Source organism: Myotis myotis, unplaced genomic scaffold (genome assembly GCF_014108235.1).
Source record: "Myotis myotis isolate mMyoMyo1 unplaced genomic scaffold, mMyoMyo1.p scaffold_m19_p_1, whole genome shotgun sequence".
Taxonomy (NCBI): Eukaryota; Metazoa; Chordata; class Mammalia; order Chiroptera; family Vespertilionidae; genus Myotis; species Myotis myotis.
In genome coordinates, this window is record NW_023416313.1 from 22,010,249 (window position 1) to 22,029,168 (window position 18,920).

Sequence of the window (18,920 nt, forward strand, 5' to 3'; positions counted from 1 at the left end):
AATTCTTCACTCCATCAAATGTATTCTTCCTTGAGGTATATGGGGTGTTCCTTTGATTATATATTTGGACATGCACATATCAAAACAACTTGAGGACTCCTACTCTTTTTATATCTCCAACAAGATAACTTTATTTTTTTAAATTAGACAAGTAGCCAAAAGAGCAACAAAATAACAACAACAACCCCATCCCAACCCAACTGTACCATGTGACTCATTGTCACATGCAAGCCAATACTCAGTCATTTTCAGGGTAAGCAATCCCTTCATTTTCCACGATGAAATTTAAAGACAATATTTCTAAGTTTATTACAATCTCCTTCCTACCCTCATGCATTCTGCTTGCTCCTCTTAGTCGGGAGGACTGATGCCCAAAGACACATGGGCCCCCATGCTGCTTTGACTCAACCCTTGAGAGGACAGGGTGGTAGGGAGATGATGCCTACCCCCAAATCCGTGATTCCTTATCGTGCGGTGGATCTCCAAGAAACACAACAGATACAGAGGCAAGCAGGAGACAATCTGCTGTCTCAGGCCTCACCAGGGCCCTGAGATATCCTAGGAGTTGCTCATCTACAAGCAGAAATCATTTTTTACGTGCCTGCCGCATTTTGATACATTTGTCCAAGAAGCAACAATCCAAGTCACTCAGGTTCAGAATACATCTATTTTAGGTGCCACCTCAGTTAACAAGATATTTGCAGGATGTGTTCCACATGAATGCACTATGCTAGAGGCAGTGAGAGATATAAAGGTCCTAAAGAACATGAGGTCTAGGGCAAAGCCATATGTATACATACTACCATTCAATAATCAGACAGTACACAGTATTATAGATCTACTAGAGGATCTGGGAGCCCTCAAGGGATGCCCGCTCCCCACAGGCCTAAGCCGTCAGTTGGACATCCTTAGCACTGCCATAGAGGCGGGAGAGACTCCTGCCACCGCAGTTGCGCTTGCCAGCCATGAGCCCAGCTTCTGGCTGAGAGGCACTCCCCTCGTGGGATCGGGCCAACATTGGCTCTATGACATCCCCTGAGGGGGTCCTGGATTGCAAGAGTGTGCAGGCCAGGCTGAGGGACCCCACTGGTGCACGATCAGGGCCGGGGAGAGACGCAGGAGTTTGGCCAGCCAGGGAGGGACTTGGGGAGGGCTCCAGGGAGTGTCCAGTCCATCTCGCTCAGTCCTAATCAGCTGGACCACAGCAGCAAGCTAACCTACCAGTCGGAGTGTCTGCCCCCTGGTGGTCAGTGCATGTCATAGTGAGCAGTTGAGCGGCCTTAGCAAATAATTAGCATATTACACTTTGATTGGTTGAATGGCCAACTGGACACTTAGCATATTAGGCTTTTATTATATAGGACAAGCATATAATCAGAAAAAGACCAGTGAGAACTATGTTTATCCAAGTATCATCATGGAGAACAGGCATTTGAGCTGGATCTTGCAGAAAGGATAGGCAATGAGTAAATAATGAGAGGAACAATTTTAAATGATGGAGCAATATGATCCTATTTGTGATTTAGAAAGGTAATTCTGGCAGTAATGCCAACAGTTGCCTTTTATTCACAAATATGGTGAAGTTGATAACCTAGCCCCTCACCTTAAAATTAAACATCAAAAATCAAAGACTCTACCACCATTAAACCATATAGTGATGCAAAATTGTGCTTCGCTTGTGCAAGAGATTTTAATTGTATGGAAACTACGTTTTAGGCACTGTGCCCAATGCTAGAGATAGAAAAAGAGAGTTCCTCCTTCCTTCTGATGAGCTCCCATTGAGAGAGATGAGTCCGAGCTCCCATTGAAAAAGATGAGTCCGTGTGATGGGCTCTATAAAGAAAGATAGAACAAAGTGCACTAAAACCCTTAGTCTGCATATTAAAGGAGGTCAGATGGAGAAAGAGTAAAGAACATTCAGGGAACACCCACTCACAGTGTTAGTCAAACACAAAGAATGGAAGAACCTTATCTATAAAGAACATGTCAAATGAAAAAAGATGGCAAAGGAGATTGGAGCAGCAGAAACCCACCATTTAGGAGACAAAGGAAGAAGAACTGACAATAATCAGAGGGCCAGAAAAAGGGAATGGTCATTAACAATAAATGCCACAAAAAGGAAAAGTGCTGTGAAGCCTGAAGCAAAGCCATCAGACTTGGCATTGGGGGTGGGTGGTCACGGGAGTCATTTGCCAGAACACTTTCTGTGAGAGGGAAAGGCTGACCCTGCCTGGGGAGGAGACGCAGGTGGACCAACACCAAAGCATCAGAGTCACTGACTCTTGACAGTGAATATTGCAAATTAACATTTTAATACAAATGAGATGTTTTTGTTACTGTTAATCCTCATCCGAGGATATTTTTTCCAATGGTTTTTGGAGAGAGTAGAAGGGAGAAAGGGAGGGGGAGAGAGGGAGGGGGAGGGAGGGAGAGAGAGAGAGAGAGAGAAAGAGAGAGAGAGAGAGAGAGAGAGAGAATGAGAGAGAGGAACATAGATGTGAGACAGACACATCGATCTGTGGCCTCCTCCAACCAGGGCCAGGGAGAGAACCTGCAACCCAGGTACATGCCCTTAACCAGGAATCAAGTCCTCAACCAGGAATTGAACCCTCAATCTTTTGGTGCATGGGTTGACACTCTAACCACTGAGAAACACCAGCCAGAGCTACAAATAAGATTCTTAAAGAATTGTGCATGATTTAAAAAAATGACGGCATAAAAACATCAAGAATGGAGTAATGAAAGAAACTACGTGATAATCCCATTTTGTTCTAATTTGATTACAACATTCCTCATAATACCCGATGGGGTATTTCAACGTTGAATTTTCATTTTTATCTTGAGCTTGCAGTGGCAACATTTTACTGTTGGCAGTTTGACAGCTATGCTTGACAGGGTCCCAAGACCTTAGTAGGTATCAGCTAGACAGATGGTCAAAGCACAAAGACATTCTGCATCTTATTTTTTATTTTCCTAGAGGTCTTTGAAACCAAACTATGTCATTAGAATGTTAGGCTTATTCAGCACTTTACAACTAAAGTAGTTGAGGAGTTTTAAAAGCTCTCCTTGTATTTGCACATCTGAGATAAGAGATGACAAAACATCTCTCCACTCCATTAAAGAGATGTATGAAAAGAAAAATGTTGACAAAATAGGGTCCCGATAGTCTGAAAGCAAACCATTTTTTAAAATAATAAATAATCTTTTAAATCAACATTCTTTTTGTTCAGTTAGTAGCGTAGAGGAGTAATGTGGATGGTTGTGGTGATATTTAGAATATTGTTACAAATGAAATTGCTTTTCCTTATAAACAAAAGCCTTATTTCCTAAGGCAGCAACATAGATGCCCAATGCTTTGCACTATATTTTTAGAGTCAAGAAAATAATCCAATTATTTTGATGAATAAAAGCATAGGAGGGCAACCTCAAGTGACAATTACATATATCGGCACATGCACTGACGCATAAGGGGATTCATAATGTTAATCATCAGAATAACATAAAATTTAGCAATGATGTCACAAAAATAGCATTTCTCTACAGTGAAGGAATTTAAGAATAACTAGTATGAAAATCACTTACCTAGCTCTTCATTTTCAATGACTTCAAATGTGGCCCAGAGATCACCTGGGGTAGGAATAATATTTTTTAATGCTAACATATCATTAGTTAATTCTTCTGCTTCCATCACAGGAGATATCTGTAAAAGAGGCAAAACCCTTTTAAAATATATGTCAGACCCAGACACAGCCTGATGCTAGGATGATAATACTCGCCATGCACATGTTATGATACCCCCAGTTTCTTCTTTGCATGTTTAACCAGCTGCTCTAAGCACATAGAAAAGATAGCCTATTCAGATCTTCTCATAAAATACATTTTAATGTGAGTGCAAGAAGTTATTGCAACTTTGGCCCGGCTGATTTGTCTCAGTGGTTGAGCACCGACCCATGAGCCATGAGCATCGACCCATCAATTCTGGGTCAGGGCACAGGCCCGGGTTGCAGGCTTGATCCCCAGTAGGGGATGTGCAGAAGGCTGATCAATGATTCTCTCTCTCTGTCCTTCTCTCCAAAATCAATAAAAAGAAAACACATAATTTTAAAAGGTTATTACAACATAGACATAATCAGGAAGAATTATTTATTTATTTATTTATTTATTTAATATATAGATTTTATTACTTATGTGTCCTCATCCCCTCATTACCTCCCAACCCCCCACCTATGCCCTCACCCCCCTGTTGTCTGTGTCCATTGGTTAGGCTTATATGCATGCATACAAGTCCTTTGGTTGATCTCTCCCCCTTACCCCCACCCTCCCCTACCTTCCCTCTGACAGGAAGATTTTTTTTTTTTTCACTGAGTGAGCAGTTAGGTTACTCAGGAGGGAAGACTATACCTAGTCACACATGCAAAGACTGTCACAAGGCAGCAAATCCAATGGCCTCCCAGGAGTAAGACTTTTCACTCGTCAGCTCTATAATCAAGAGTTCACAGTGGCTTGGTTTATTATTCAGCCTGATGCCTAAATTATACACAGTTGACTGCTGTCTTCCATGCCAAAGAGCCCCAGGGTTGTAGTGGTCTGTGGTGTGCCCTGTCCTGCCAAGTGACAGATGGTGGGATACCAAAGAGTGGAGCCAGGATTTCCGGGCACAGGGCAGGGTCTGCAGTGGCAGCCTGGGGCCAGCTCTACAAGACCCAAAGCCTCAGCCCGCCGCACACACACACCGCCTTCTTCAGGAACTTTGGGGATTTCTGATTTGTTTCTTCCCGTTTTTGTTTATGCTAATCTGAAATTCATACTGGCCAAAAGCAAGCCGGCTTTCTTCCATGAGAATTTAGTTACAATGTTAAACAAATAAAAGATGTTTTAAGCGTTAGAATATTCTAACTGCTCATTTTCAGTAAACTAAGTATTTTAAATTTCTTAGAAATGTGCTAACTCCCATTTCTCCAGTTCATTATTGATTATAAGCATATTGCACACATATAAAAAATATACGTATTTTTCATGACAGGCGACTCCTATGGTCTATCTTTTGGGCTTTGTGGAATCCAGTACTTTCTTTAGAATACATTAATTATACATGAAGTCCACTGTTTTCCACTTAGAAAAGCCCAATACAGTATAAACTTAAAGGCAAAATAAACAAATAAAAAAACACAACAAAAGACAGTATCTGGGGAAAGTAGAGAACTTCAAGCAGTAAAAACATTAGGTTAATTTTTTTAATGATGTTTTTCATTTGAATAGCTTTAATTTTTCTTTCAGTATAGCCTTTTCTTAAAATAATAAATTACTGAGAAACCAAACTTGCAAAATAATCAATAGAACATGTGCCTCAACTCCATTCTTTGTCTCAGGGAAAACCCAGGGCCCCTCTTCAGAACACCTACATTTCCAGGAGGGACACATGGGAAATCGTTTTTCTAAAGAACATCCAAGTCAGTGGAATGAACATCAGGTTTGGAATATGATGATCCAGGTTTGTGTCCTGGAGTTAATGCTTATTAATTCCCAGTTTCTATTCTTATAAATTTGGGACATTACCTGCTTGGGTGGAGGTAATGATCAGCTGAGATAAATGCAACTTAAAAGATTTTTGGCAAAGGCTTAAGCATTAAGCAAATGTTAACATTTATTTTTGTATAGTTTTTTTTTTTTTTTTGCAATGTTTTTAAAGAAAATTTGCAAGGTGAAACTGGCCAGTCCTTTGTCTAAATACTGTACTTAAAATAACAAAATCTGTGCTCAGTTGTACTACCTTCTATTATGGCTTTCATTATTAAGATAAGATTAAACTGAGCTTACTAAAGAGTTCAGGTGTGGGTGGAATTAAGTCCTGGGCTGTGATACCAACTCTCACATTGGAATTGTGCTGATTAACCTGTATGGGTTCCTCCGGTTCCCTATTATCACCACCTGTGGCAGCATAAGGACTATTATGTGACCAAAGCCTATGATCACAGATCAGCTCCATGATCAAAGGAAGGCTACCAGTGCTACATAGTCAGAACACGTAATTATTGAACATACATAAACAAACAAAGATGATACACGTTTAACAAAACTGAAGTCCAGAAATATCTAATATTAAGTTAATCTTTAACTTTGAAAAAAGATAAGAAGATAAGAAGATAAAGCTGAATCTCTCCTGCTACACGGCGGAATGTCTATTCCTTAGACAGAGAATGTATTCCTACTGAGTAGGAATTTGAAATACCACGGTTATTCTTCCAAGGCAGACTAAGTACTAGTTATGATAGCTCAACAAGGATTTTCTTAATTCCTTAACAAAAATGAATAACAGTCTTAGGAAAGAACAGAGTTATCCAATACTCAAGGAAATTGGTAGACTAAAAGCCAAAGTACAGGGTACAAGGGTGGGAGAAGAATAATAATAACAGTAATAGTTATTAAACACTTGTGTGTCGAGCAATTTGCTAAGTGTTCTACATGTACTGGTTTATTGAGGCCTCATATCAATGCTACAATGTAAATACTGTACTTTTTCCTCACCTTACAGGTGAGAAGATAGAGGCGCAAATAGAATAAGTAACTTGCCTAAAGTTAAGAACCTAAGAAGGAAAGGAGCAAAATGTAAGCTAAGGTTGTTTTCTAGGACCTACAAAAAATCCTAACCTTAACTGAAAGCACATGAGATGTGCCCTTCCCAAATGACTGAAACATGGAATTCCCAGAAGAAACTGGTTTAAAAAGTCCATCCTGTATCAGTCGTGGTTTGAAATGGACAAGTAACATTAGCTATTGAGAAACAATAAAAAAATTCAGAACATGTAAATTCATTCTAACACCTGAAATTTCCAACAGTGGTCTTTGCCTCCATCTCTTGGACTCACCCGGATTATAATACTGCAGTCGGGCTCCTTCCTCTCCACATACACTTCTGTTAACAGATCTCCAGCCTGGGAAACCTGGAAAAGGGCAGATGTGAAGAGAGCAAGTGTAAGTCCGCTGCAGGAACACACATACAACACTTATGACAAAGTCCCAGTCCTATCTCTAAATATTTTATAATAATAAAAGAAGCCAATCTCTAGTAAGAGCATGATGGTACCCATTCACCAGATATGGTGGATTAAGGACAAGGAATGTACAGAAATGTTACAATCAGCAACAAGTCACAGTGAGGCTTTTTCTCTCTTACTGACGAGTTGAGAGTCCTCAAACACCCTTATATTCTTACAGAAATAATGAATCTGGCTAGAATGAAATTATGTTTGCTACAAAAACAGAAGCTGTTCAACAAAATAAGAACATAAAATGAGCCATATAGAATTCTGCTCTAAGCTATAGTATGGGTCTAATACTAACAATTAAGAAAATTGGTAGACTAAAATATGTCCTGCTAAATTTTCAGAGATAATATGTCCAAAAATTGAAATCTGAGAGTAAATTAGGTTAGATTTGTATTAAAACTACAAATAGAAAAAGTATATTTGGAAAGAAAAAAATGGAAGTGAAGTAATAAGGTAGATAATAAAGATACGTTTTTAATTCACTTTAGCCAAGCATTAGTGGCATTTTGGGTCACTATTATACCTGAGAAGACATTCTAAGTGAAGAAGATACAAGCCAGAATATAAAAAGAATAAGATATCGTCATGGATTGACAATATAATGTGAAAGTTAAAGAACCACATGAATCTCTGAAACATATTTTGAGTAGCTTTTTCCAGAAATTCCCTTAAGTGTATAACCACTTGGAAATAATACCCATCCTCTAATCTTTAATGGAGAAAGGATCATTCTAAAGTTAAATTTGCCTCAGAGTAAAACCTACTGAGTAAATTTGTGGGGAAAACATTAAAAATGTACTTTGGAAACGAGTTCTTAATTATTGTGACACTGTAGGTTTAGAAAAGCTGATTTCCCATTTTCCTTTCTCACTTTTGATGCTGTACAAAAATCCTAGGGAAGAGAAAATACAGGTGACATTTTTACTTTTCATTGTGTTTGCATAAACAGCTCTCCAGGAAGGACACATTTTTAAAAATTAAAAAAAGCAAACACCACAAACTCATAGAGTGAAGCCAAAAACAAGCCCAGCTAAGAAAGTTGAGCAGGGATAAGACATAGACACTGTCAGAAAAATACTCCAGAGGAGAGCTGGAGGAAACAGAGAAAAACACAAGCGAATAAGAGATTTTTCCAAACACTGCTACTTCCCTCCCCCAATTATTCTATTTTACAGATAATATTTTATTCTTCTGTCTTATACGAAAGTAGAAGCACATTCCAGACTCATTTCCTTATTGTACTATGAATATGGAAGAAGTACTTTGAATACAAAAATGCAGAGGGGTCCTCGTGCTTTATGTAAAACAGCACAGATAATGCTGTCAAAGAAGAGCTCTTGGGCTCACACAATCCCTTAGTTCATGAATGAAACTCTTCCCCAACAAGCAAGAACCCAAGAGAACGAGCTAATAATGAGCCAGTTTTTAGTGTTGCAGCTAACTCCCCTGCAGGCTGCGTTAATTACTTTGGGTCAAAAGGGAGGAAAGACTCCTTTAGGAAATCAGTTTCAGAGCCTTGGTACTCAGGGATCTAGGCACTAGCATGAAGGCTTTTCCTCATCTCCTTCATACAGAATGATAGCTCAGGTGGCCTCTCTAATTAGGAGAGGATCGTTCAGTACTGAGGTGGATTTAAGGTTTGACTAATAAGGCAGCATTTGCCTCATTCTCTGAGTGCATCTAATAAACAGAATATATTAGACCGATTTCTATTTACACTGGTACCCTGGATCCTCTACAACAGTGGTTCTCAACCTTGGCTGCACATTAGAATCACCTGGGAATCTTTTTAAGATCCTGATTTCTGGGCCTCATCCTCCGGAAATTCTGTTTCTTTGTTATGGGGTGGGGCCACAACATTAGTAACAAAGAAACAGAATTTCCGGAGGATGAGGCCCAGAAATCAGGATTTTCAAAAGATTCCCAGGTGATTCTAATGTGCAGCCAAGGTTGAGAATCACTGCTCTACAACATCCAGTAAAGAGGATTAAAGATCAATTTTAAGCAAGGCCAATGAACAGTCTTCAAAAAAGGAGAGAGGCGTCCTGGAAAAGTGCAGGGCAGCGTGAACACACAAAGCCAATATAACGGGAGTGAGGAAAACGAGAGAAGATCTAGAAACGTCAACTTTAGACATAAATTAGCATATGTTACAGAGATCACATGAAACATTCCCACTGATACAATCATCCAAGAGCAGGCAAAGCAAAAGCATATAAGAAATAATTTATATGTTCAAAATCGGAATGGATAGAATCACTAGGGAGTCTGAATTTTCAATTTACTCTAGTATTTTTGGCTTTAAATGCTTTCTGTGAAATCCACTGACATTTTCAATAGTGCTTTTATAAATAAAAACTGATTTTTTTAAAGGATAGTCTGATAAGATTAACACTGATTTTTTCCTTTTATATTTTGAAAAATTTACATGAATGAACTTTGGCATTTTGCATCTATGCATAGCATGCTGCTGAATTACGTAACTATTTTTATGTTGGGTCTCCTTGCCCATGAATTTTACTTTGCTTCAAATAGAAACTTGACAATAAACACAACAAATGTATCTACTTACAATGGAAGTTTTTTGGTTTTTTTTTTTTTTTGAAAAATTCTTTTTATTCTCTGGAGATCTAACTATTACTACTCACTTGAGTGTCTTTCCACTTGGTAATAAAGCTATTTTCTATGTCCATTTGTTTGACTTGGTCTTCTTTAACCTGTTTAAAATATAATTTGGGACATTCTAATAAAATACATGGAGTGATGGTACTCATCCTCACATAAGCTTCTTCAGGAATTTAAAGACCAACAAGTAAAAGTAAATGAGAATGGCCATCTCAATCCGTGCAGGCCCGCACAGCGAGGGCAGACTTAAAGCCAACCACACAGAGCTGCGTAAAGGTCAGAACAGTTTATGATGATGCTGCTTCAGGCTACAGAGCCCATCAATGGAAGCCCCTTTGCAGAGGCTGTTTAATAAGCAAAGGGGCAGATGACTGGTTTGTGGAGTCTATGTAGGTTGAGAGACAAGACTCATTTCTCAAACGAAAATATTTATTAAGTGCTTTTGAAATTTCCACCATTTAAAGTTGGATTTAACAAACCCATGAAGACAGCCATTTATTTTTTAATCAACAAAACAGTACACATATAAAAAATAAAGATAGCATGCAAAAGCCACACACTTTTTCCTAATTCTTTCATTTCTCAGCATCAGAATTATTGCACAGAGGTTGCTGTTGATCAAAAACAGTGAACACATATAGAAAGAAATAAAAAGAAGATCAAAGAGAATCCGACAGCTCTGGTGTCCTTTCCTATATAAATTAAGATACAAATGGTTATTTTCCTTTATTAAAATACAGTTTCCTTCCCTTTGATAAAGAATATTGTGATCAGTTATTATAAGAATGTAAGAACTTTACAAGTAGTAACCTATTACATTAACCCATTTCATTTCATCTGGTGTACCTATAGCCATGGAAAACAAGGCATCTTATAAAACGCCATTTAATGGAATACTCAAAAAGGATAAATGACAAAACTGAGACGCCAGAAATAATAATGGTGCTAGATCCTGGTATATCCTACAGTTCCAAAGCCTGGGTTTGCTTCCTCTATTTGTATGTCTTTGAACTAAGAAACCATCCCCATACTAACAGTTTTCTAATGAAACATGAAAATATTAACTTCATAAAATAGCAAACTGAAAAGTCAAATAATTAGAACAGAGATGACTTAGTAAAGCCCACAGAGCAATATTTCAGAATTTTCATTTTTTCCAATTCAGTGCACAGTGAAAAGAAAGCATGGAAACACTTTCAACTGCAGAATTTAACAGCCTGGCATTTATTACTGAATTTGTAAATTCATAATTTCACACCTCTAAGTACACATACTTAGTGCATACACACATACTGAGTAGGGGAAAAAAAACACACATAAAAACACTGTAAATAAAAATATTCTGTCCAACAGACACCAGATGGTAAAACAGCTTTAAAAATTTAAATCAATGTTTAAATCAATGACTATACTTTCAAAAGCTAGCTGTATCTAAAAAACTAAAGATCAAATATAACTAATACTTTGTCTTTATTTTTAAATATTCATAAAGATCTGAATAAAAACATCCTAAAATAAGTATTTTTGCTTGCAAACAGTAACAAGAAAATTATTTTTATGAGAACAAGATATAAAATATTTACCTCAAATATTTCAACATAATTATTAATTAAGTCCTCGATTACATTCACTTCTTCACTAGTTTGTCCCCTAGTTTGAAACAAACAGGATGAAAAGACCAAGGCCAAATTATGGGCGTTCATGTGATTGATTTCTGAGCATTTCTGAACCCTGTTGAAGAAAAGCAGAGCTCATTATGACACACTTCTATTTGAAAGTTTCAGAGAACTATAAGTCATAATACTCATTTATCATTTTAACAGATATTGAAGGTCTCAGATACAAAGGGCACAGTGGTGATGTAAAGAAAAAAACAACAACACAGTTCTTTCTTCCAAGTAGCTAACAGTGTGGTTAAGAACATAAGAAAAAAACTACTGTTCAAGAATATCGCTACAAGTGAAAAAGTAGTACTTGAGTGTTGATTTAGAGTATCCAACAACTCCAGATAACGGGACAACCTATGGCTAAGGCATTAAGGTATGCTTGCAGAATAGTGTGAAAAGACCCGTGGGCCTGAAGCATAAATGAAAGAGGGAAAAGGGGGTGGCAGGTAACTAGGAAACAAGGCAAGAAAGGTGAGGCAGGAGGTATAGAGTAGAGAGTTCCAAATTCAGTGTTCAGAGCTGGGCTGAATGTCCCAGAAAGTGTATTATTAAGTGAGAAATAGACCTGGCAGCTATGTCTGTATGGTTATTCAAAATAGGATATTAGCTCTCAAAAAACAAATACCTAATTTAAAAACACAACTACACTTTTCTTGAATATAATAACCTAGGATGTCTTCTTCTAATGAAGAGAAGTGAATAGGAGTCAAATCTCTCAATCAGTAGACCACACTTGAGTCCTGCAAAGATCATTTAAGTTAGTCACAAATATAAGTTCAAAAAGATGAAGGAAAAAATATATGGTCATCACCATAATAAAAGAACATTTACACTGATAAAAATGCCTGAGGTGAGAACACGAAGTCATGCACAGGGAAGTACCTATTAATGCTCCCTATTTGAGAATGGCTGTACATATAGCAGCTGCTTAATAGCCTAATGACATCTGCAAACTTTAAGGACACATACTATACAAGGGAGACCAACTCCATCAAAAGAATAAGCAAGACTAAGGAAGGTACACCTGCCTGTAAGAACAGAGATTCTAGTAGGTACAAGAAGTGAGTAAACATGACAGCAATACATATGATAATGTAAGAAACAAACAAAAAAATGCCAAGTGACATAGCAGAGATGGAGCAAGTGCCTTCATCCTATAGGATTTACAAGATGCACAAAGAATTACAAGTTGACAGAGAAGAAGGTAGTAACTGTGGACACCCCTCTCACAACCACTTCTGTACTCTTACCACACTATGGTGTGAATATCTGGAAAATTACCTGCAAGTCTGCCTCTGTTCCTAGAATTCAAGCATCTTATAGTCGGAGACTGCTGCTTTAACCACACTACAGTGCACAATGAATATCTTGTGAATGGAATTAAGGAGATGTTAGTCATGGGGAGGTGATCTTTTTTCTAGGGAAAAGATGGAATTAAGTGCTCGATCAACCTGACCCTATCCAAACTGACCTCAAACTTCTGATGACACTATCAGACATCACCACCTTTCTCGAGACTTCCCTCTGCAAAAGCATTCTCTTTTGGTACTCTTCATCTCCCTCTACTTTCTGAAGCGGCCTTCATTTCTGGCAAGAGTATGTATAACATAGTATTTTCCTTTATTTCTCAGCTCCCACAGGTTAGCATCCCCCAGGGCTCCCCACTCCACTGCTCAGTGTCTTCTCACTCAGGCCTTCTCAGCAGAAGCCCACGGAAACTGTTTCCTGATTAGTTTCTCTGCCTCCTCTCTAACCTCTTCCCAACCCATCCCATTGTGGGGGTTATTATCCTAAAGCAGATTTGATCAGTCACTCCGGATCACTTCAAGGAATAAAATCCAACATGTTTTCCCATGATAGATAGGGCCTTTCACAACCTCCTGCCAGACAACTACAAACCATCTTGTCTCCCAGAACACCTATTTCCTAGAAAACACACTTCGCTCATGTCTTAGTATTTCATGCCCAGTTCGTGTCTCTTTAAATCAGAAGTATCTCTGGACCTCAACACACAATGAATGCATCATCGCCTCCTCTATAAGCCCATGCCTCATGCTAAAATTCTCTGTAATAAAATCTGTCCTGATGTTGCTGTGCTTCCTTAGGAAACATACAATGCCCTATAGCACCCCACGAGTTCACTGTGAAGTCCCAGGACTCCTTGGTGCTCAGTTTGGGAATAGCAGACTTAGGATTTTATTTGCCATTTATATATTACTAGAGGCCCGATGCACAAAATTCATGCAAGGGGCTCGGCCCTTGCCACCACCATGGCTGCCTCTGCCTCAGCTCCCCGCTGCCACAGCTTCATCCGGAAAGTCAGATGGAAGGATGTCCGGTCTTATTAGCATATTACACTTTTGTTATTATAGATTATCAAATATTTCTATTCACATGGACTTTGAATAGGCATTGACTTGTACATAATAGCAGGTAAAATATATGTTAGTTGAAGAAAAGGAGAGCGAGAGGAAAGATGGGAAGGAATTCATTATCTCAAATTCAAATCTAAATTAAGAATGATAAGAATCATGATATGTAACTCATTAATAAACTATAGGAACCTGGTCACTATTAAAATGTTTGAAGAAAAAATAATCTGCCCCAATGTCTCACAGGCACAAAGATAGGACTATAAGGACTATATTTATATGGCCCAGTAAGAAAATTAGTTTTACAGTAACAGAGTTTACATGCATGAGAAGCGGTAGCTGGAAAAGGTGAAGAGACAAAGAATTGTGGAGGATTTCTGAATACAGACTCCAAACGAAGTACTGTGAGCAGAATTCAGCTTCACAGAAATTCATTCAAGGGAATGTTGAGTCCATGCCGGCATATATTCCTTAAGCAATATTTATACTTAGTGAGGTTTCTGTAATTAATTTTCACTGATAGCAAAACAAACCTTTGGTTTTAACCTGAAAGGTTATTTTCAAACATCCTCTTCCTTCAGGTGTCATTTCTCAAGCTACCATTATACTCCTCCTACCCTCCCAAATGCAGAGGACTACATGCCCTGACATGGAAAATGAGTTTGGCTCTTAAAGTGTCCTCATCTGATCCACAGTCTGACACCAACATATCAGAGGCAGGTTAGATGCAAACTGATGATGAAGAGATAAGAGTTTAGGAAGAGCCCTCCTGCTAAAGAAGCCTGGCCCTGGACTTCCTTCTCTTCTCCGGCTTCCCTCGTAAATGAGTTTTCAAATTCTTGCTTATGCACTTGAGGATGCTATATATGATAATGTTTAACTCATTTTAAGAAACTCTCTAGTGCTATTTATTTGAAATGCATCTTAATTACAGAAAGAGACACTAAAGTGATAGTTAGTGGGAATTGCACTTTGAAACCATTCTTAAGATTGAGTGAGCGATTTGCAGTCACATGTAGAAAGTGAACCACAGTATTTTAAATTCAGAAATAATGACTTATCAAGTGGCAGGTTTAAAATAAATTAGAAAATTCATGAATCCACCCACCTGTAAAGGTGTTCAATTATAGCTGCCAATGTTGCTCGGTTGACCCCTGAAAGAGTACTTATAAATGCTCCATATTTTTTAATTCTTTCCTTGTCATCTTGGGTATCTAGAGGTTAAAAAAAAATCTTTAGGCCTAAGATATTAATCTGTGTTACAAATTTGCCTTTTAACAATATTATAAAACAATATTACAATTGCATTTCACTAAGTGATATAAGCACGTTTCAATAAAAATATGCAAACTTCTATAATTCTGGTAAAGGACTTACATAAACATTCCATGGCTATATGCTATACTTCTTATACTTTGTTAATTAAAAATATAGTACTTTCAAAACCCAGGGTTGTATTTTATCTTCTATTTTTTGGACTATTGAACTCCATCTAATAGAAATATACTCAATAACTCAGTGTGGAGTGAAAATTAGAGATAAGCAAAAAGTATTTTAACTCTGTGACGGGCTGGTGTCGCTCAGTGGTTGAGCGTCAACCTATGAACCAGGAGGTCATGGTTTGATTCCCTGTTATGGCACCTGCCCGGGTTGCAGGCTCGATCCCTAGTAGGGGGTGTGTAGGAGGCAGCCAGTCAATGATTCTCTCTCCCTCTTCCTTCCTCCCTCTCTGATATCAATAAAATATGCATTTTTAAAAAATAGTTTAACTCTGGCTATGGAAAGATTTCACTATTTGTATGTTAAAATGACATGTCTGTCCTGTTTTTCTCTTGTGAAATCATAAAAATCTTCCCCAAACTAAAATCATCCGAGAGCTATGAACTGTGAATTACCCAACAGCCCCGGTACTTTCAACTTGTTAGAAAAGAAAAGCAGACAATAGAATAGGTAACTACGATATTGACTTAGAGCAGGATGAACCCTCTGCCTAAGGCCTTGGTGAATCATGGAAAAGAGGACAGGGACGAATTTCTCTCTGCTCTCCCAACCCCAGGAAGTCAAATACTTGGAAAATTAGACACAGGAATCCCCAAAGTTCTCATCTCAAGAAGATATGGAATGGTGGTTTGGTCTAACCTACTAGCTCACATGGGGGAAATAAAAGACCTTTGTTCAAATAAATAACTTATGCTGGCTTCGTAACTCAAGGGGATTGCACTTACATACTCCTGCTCAATTCCCAACTACCTTTAGAAACAAGACTTCTTCATTTTCCGTTTAGCCCTGCCTATTCTATTCACAGAGAGGCAGCAGCACATTGATGAATCTTTAAAAGTGCATGGTCATCACTAAAGGGCATTAGGATCCTTGGGGAGGTAAGAAACTCCGTGACGTTTTTGAAATGCACTCCTATTCAAAACTGAACCCGAGAGCTCCTTTGTACTGAGTTGGCCTGCAGAGATCTATGAAAGTAAACACCGTCTTACCTGCGCTGGTAGGTGAATGACTCTCCAAAAGCAAAAGGGGCAAATGCCCCAATTACATTCGGAGATTCTACTAGATTAAGAATTAACTATCATCCCTAGTATAATCAAACATTTACCCTCATGTCATGCAGTTTTTAACTGCAGGAGTAATTGTTTTATTCAATACAAAGTAATTCATATTACTACACTTATAACAAGAAGTCAGGCTAATATAGTAATTTTCACAAATCTTATAAAAAGAAAATAAACGACATTTCCAAATCAAAGCTTAAAAAGTAGAAAGCAAAGCTTAGGATAGATTCAGGTCACAGAGAAAGTATAATGAACTACCCAACTAGCCACAGACACCAGACAATTTAATAGCATTCTTAGAAGAATAACGCATAGATCATATAAACAGGTGCGACATCACTGTAAGGATTTCCTGGCCTTGGCTGCACGGGACCCAACAGAGCTCTCCTACGAGGTCACCCAGAGAGTCTGGTTGAGCCTGGTCAGATCCAGCACAGGGCCCTTCTGAAAGGTCAGGGCCAGAGCTGTGTTGGATTTAAATGAAAAGGACTTTAAGGCTAAGGACCATAGTCAAAGCCTTCTCCAAGGCAATTCTCAAAGACATCACATCCAAGTGAAAGGTGAATACCTTCTCCTCTGACACACACTATCATTTCCCACCTCCCTCCACCTGACAGACTGACATCAAAGACATCTTTGTCAGGGAATCTGAAACTTCAGCAAAAACATATTTGTCACAGATTTCTGATCACTAATTTTATAATAAAGACACATTGTATGTATTTATAAGACAGATACTATAAATAATTTCATGGTTATAAATTAGAATAAAATCTTTTTAAAAGAAAAATGAGGATGGCCGTGTTAACAGGGCTTACAGAGATGTATCATCTAATTCCATATTTTATATCCCAGAGAATTACACAATCAAATCTTCTTGTGATTTGAGTTAAAAACCTATTGATTTGAGAAATATTAGGGAGCAAATAAAAGATTTCTGAATTATGTAAAATTTGGAAAGCTTTATTTTAATAATACTACTCTTCTTGATGGCACTAGTAAGGGTCATTCTTAGGATAATTTTTCAAATTATGAATGTTTTGTAATATCATTTCAAAATTAATCCCTTCAAATATCATATTTATGTTTTAGAATAAACAAATATTTTCAAAGAAAAAATACCCATACCTTAATAAAGGAATATATTATCAAATTTTAAAACAGATTAAAGTGCAAGAAATAAATATATTAGTAAATTGTGGTATAATTCAATGTTAAATTTTAAAAATTGAAAATCATTTTTGAAAGCATTAAATATATGGAAAATGCTTGTGATTTGTTAATAAAATGAAGATTTATATATAACTTATAGGTGTGGGGCAAAGATGATAAAATAAAATGTAAAATTAGTTCTAGTAGAAAGATGGGATTAAAGACACTATATTTGAAAATATTGTTATAATTTTCCTATAAAAGGAGTTGTTTTGAATTACTTGATATAAATACAGATTTACTGAAATCATTTTGGCCAAATTAGTCATTTAATGAACTACTTTTCTAGAGTAATTTCTTAAACAGGTTCTCTTACACTGTAGCAAAGCTTTTTACCTTCATTAAACAGAATCTAGAGAAAATAATAGAGTAAAAAAATTGTCATTATGTACTCCAAAGAGGAAGAATAAATGACACAGAAAAGCCACACGAGCTATAAAGGAAAATCTTAGAAAACCAACCTTGTATTGAAACTTCCATTTTAACCTTAATGAAAAATTAATAGCATACATGGACTTGCTTATAACACTTCCCAACTTCAAGTAGAGTAAGAACTAAGAAACCCACAGAAGACTAAGTATATAAAACATTACTTAGCAATTATTAGTATAAATTCCTTTTTAGATGAATATAAACAACTGCTGATATTTACACAATTTTTCTTCTGAGTCATATGTACATTTTCGCCTCCAATTAAAACTTCAGATCATCAAAGAAGAGTTTAAAAACCTAGCTAGCCAGTTAAAAGACAAGCCTTTATGATTATATACATGACATGTATTACCTAAAGCAGAGATCCAATATGGATAGAGCTCCTTAGTGAGAAGCGCATCGTCGATGTCGGACAGAAACCTTTTCAGCACGCCAGTCACATCTTCAAGCTGATGCTTTCCAGCCCTCAATTTAAAGCTTCTGGCATCTTTTTTGAAACTCTCCAGGAGTTCACTTACGTGCAAAGGATCGCCACTGTTTTGATAGATATATTTGCACCCTAAACCTTTGTTTAAAAGGAAAAAAGATTATATGAAAAAAAGTCTAAAATCAAAATCCACTTTGATACCTTAAAAATTTGAACACATTTTTGTGCTGGGATGATGAGCAAGAAGAAATCGTTACCTCAGTTGATATAAACATGTCCGAGGGGGGAAGGCTTGTCCCCCTAATTTTAGTATTTACAGGGTAAACCTGATGAAATATTCCATCCTTGACTTTTAACAAGACTCTGGTCAGCCCTTTGCCCAGCTGTTCATAGTATCTTCTTAAACTGCACTTTTATAGCCAGTGCTCTATCTTCGCTTAGTTCCTGGGATAAAAACTTGCCTCCCATTTCCCTGACAAAAGTGAGGCTTCCCCTTATAAATTTCTTCAATCCTCTGCCCATTAATTTGCATATGAATGTCTGCCTGTTCCCACCTTCACCTTCTTCTAGATCAGTGG

General features: G+C 37.5%; 1 protein-coding gene across 15 annotated transcripts in view; it reads right to left on the minus strand.

Moving 5' to 3' along the window:
* ARAP2 (ArfGAP with RhoGAP domain, ankyrin repeat and PH domain 2) overlaps positions 1-18,920 on the minus strand; it is a 205,291-nt gene that overhangs the window by 77,337 nt on the left and 109,034 nt on the right. For 12 of the 15 annotated variants that reach the window (XR_004971294.1, XR_004971293.1, XM_036330985.1 and 9 more), the window contains 6 exons: positions 18,268-18,480; positions 14,819-14,924; positions 11,255-11,402; positions 9,695-9,763; positions 6,867-6,941; positions 3,583-3,700 (listed from right to left, as the gene is read on the minus strand). Coding sequence is in view for 11 of the 15 variants with exons in the window: in XM_036330985.1 (XP_036186878.1) it covers positions 3,583-3,700; positions 6,867-6,941; positions 9,695-9,763; positions 11,255-11,402; positions 14,819-14,924; positions 18,268-18,480 (729 nt within the window). In the remaining 4 variants the exon portion in view is untranslated. The remainder of the gene's footprint in view (positions 1-3,582; positions 3,701-6,866; positions 6,942-9,694; positions 9,764-11,254; positions 11,403-14,818; positions 14,925-18,267; positions 18,481-18,920) is intronic. The other 3 variants (XR_004971298.1, XR_004971299.1, XM_036330965.1) reach the window with 2 other exon arrangements.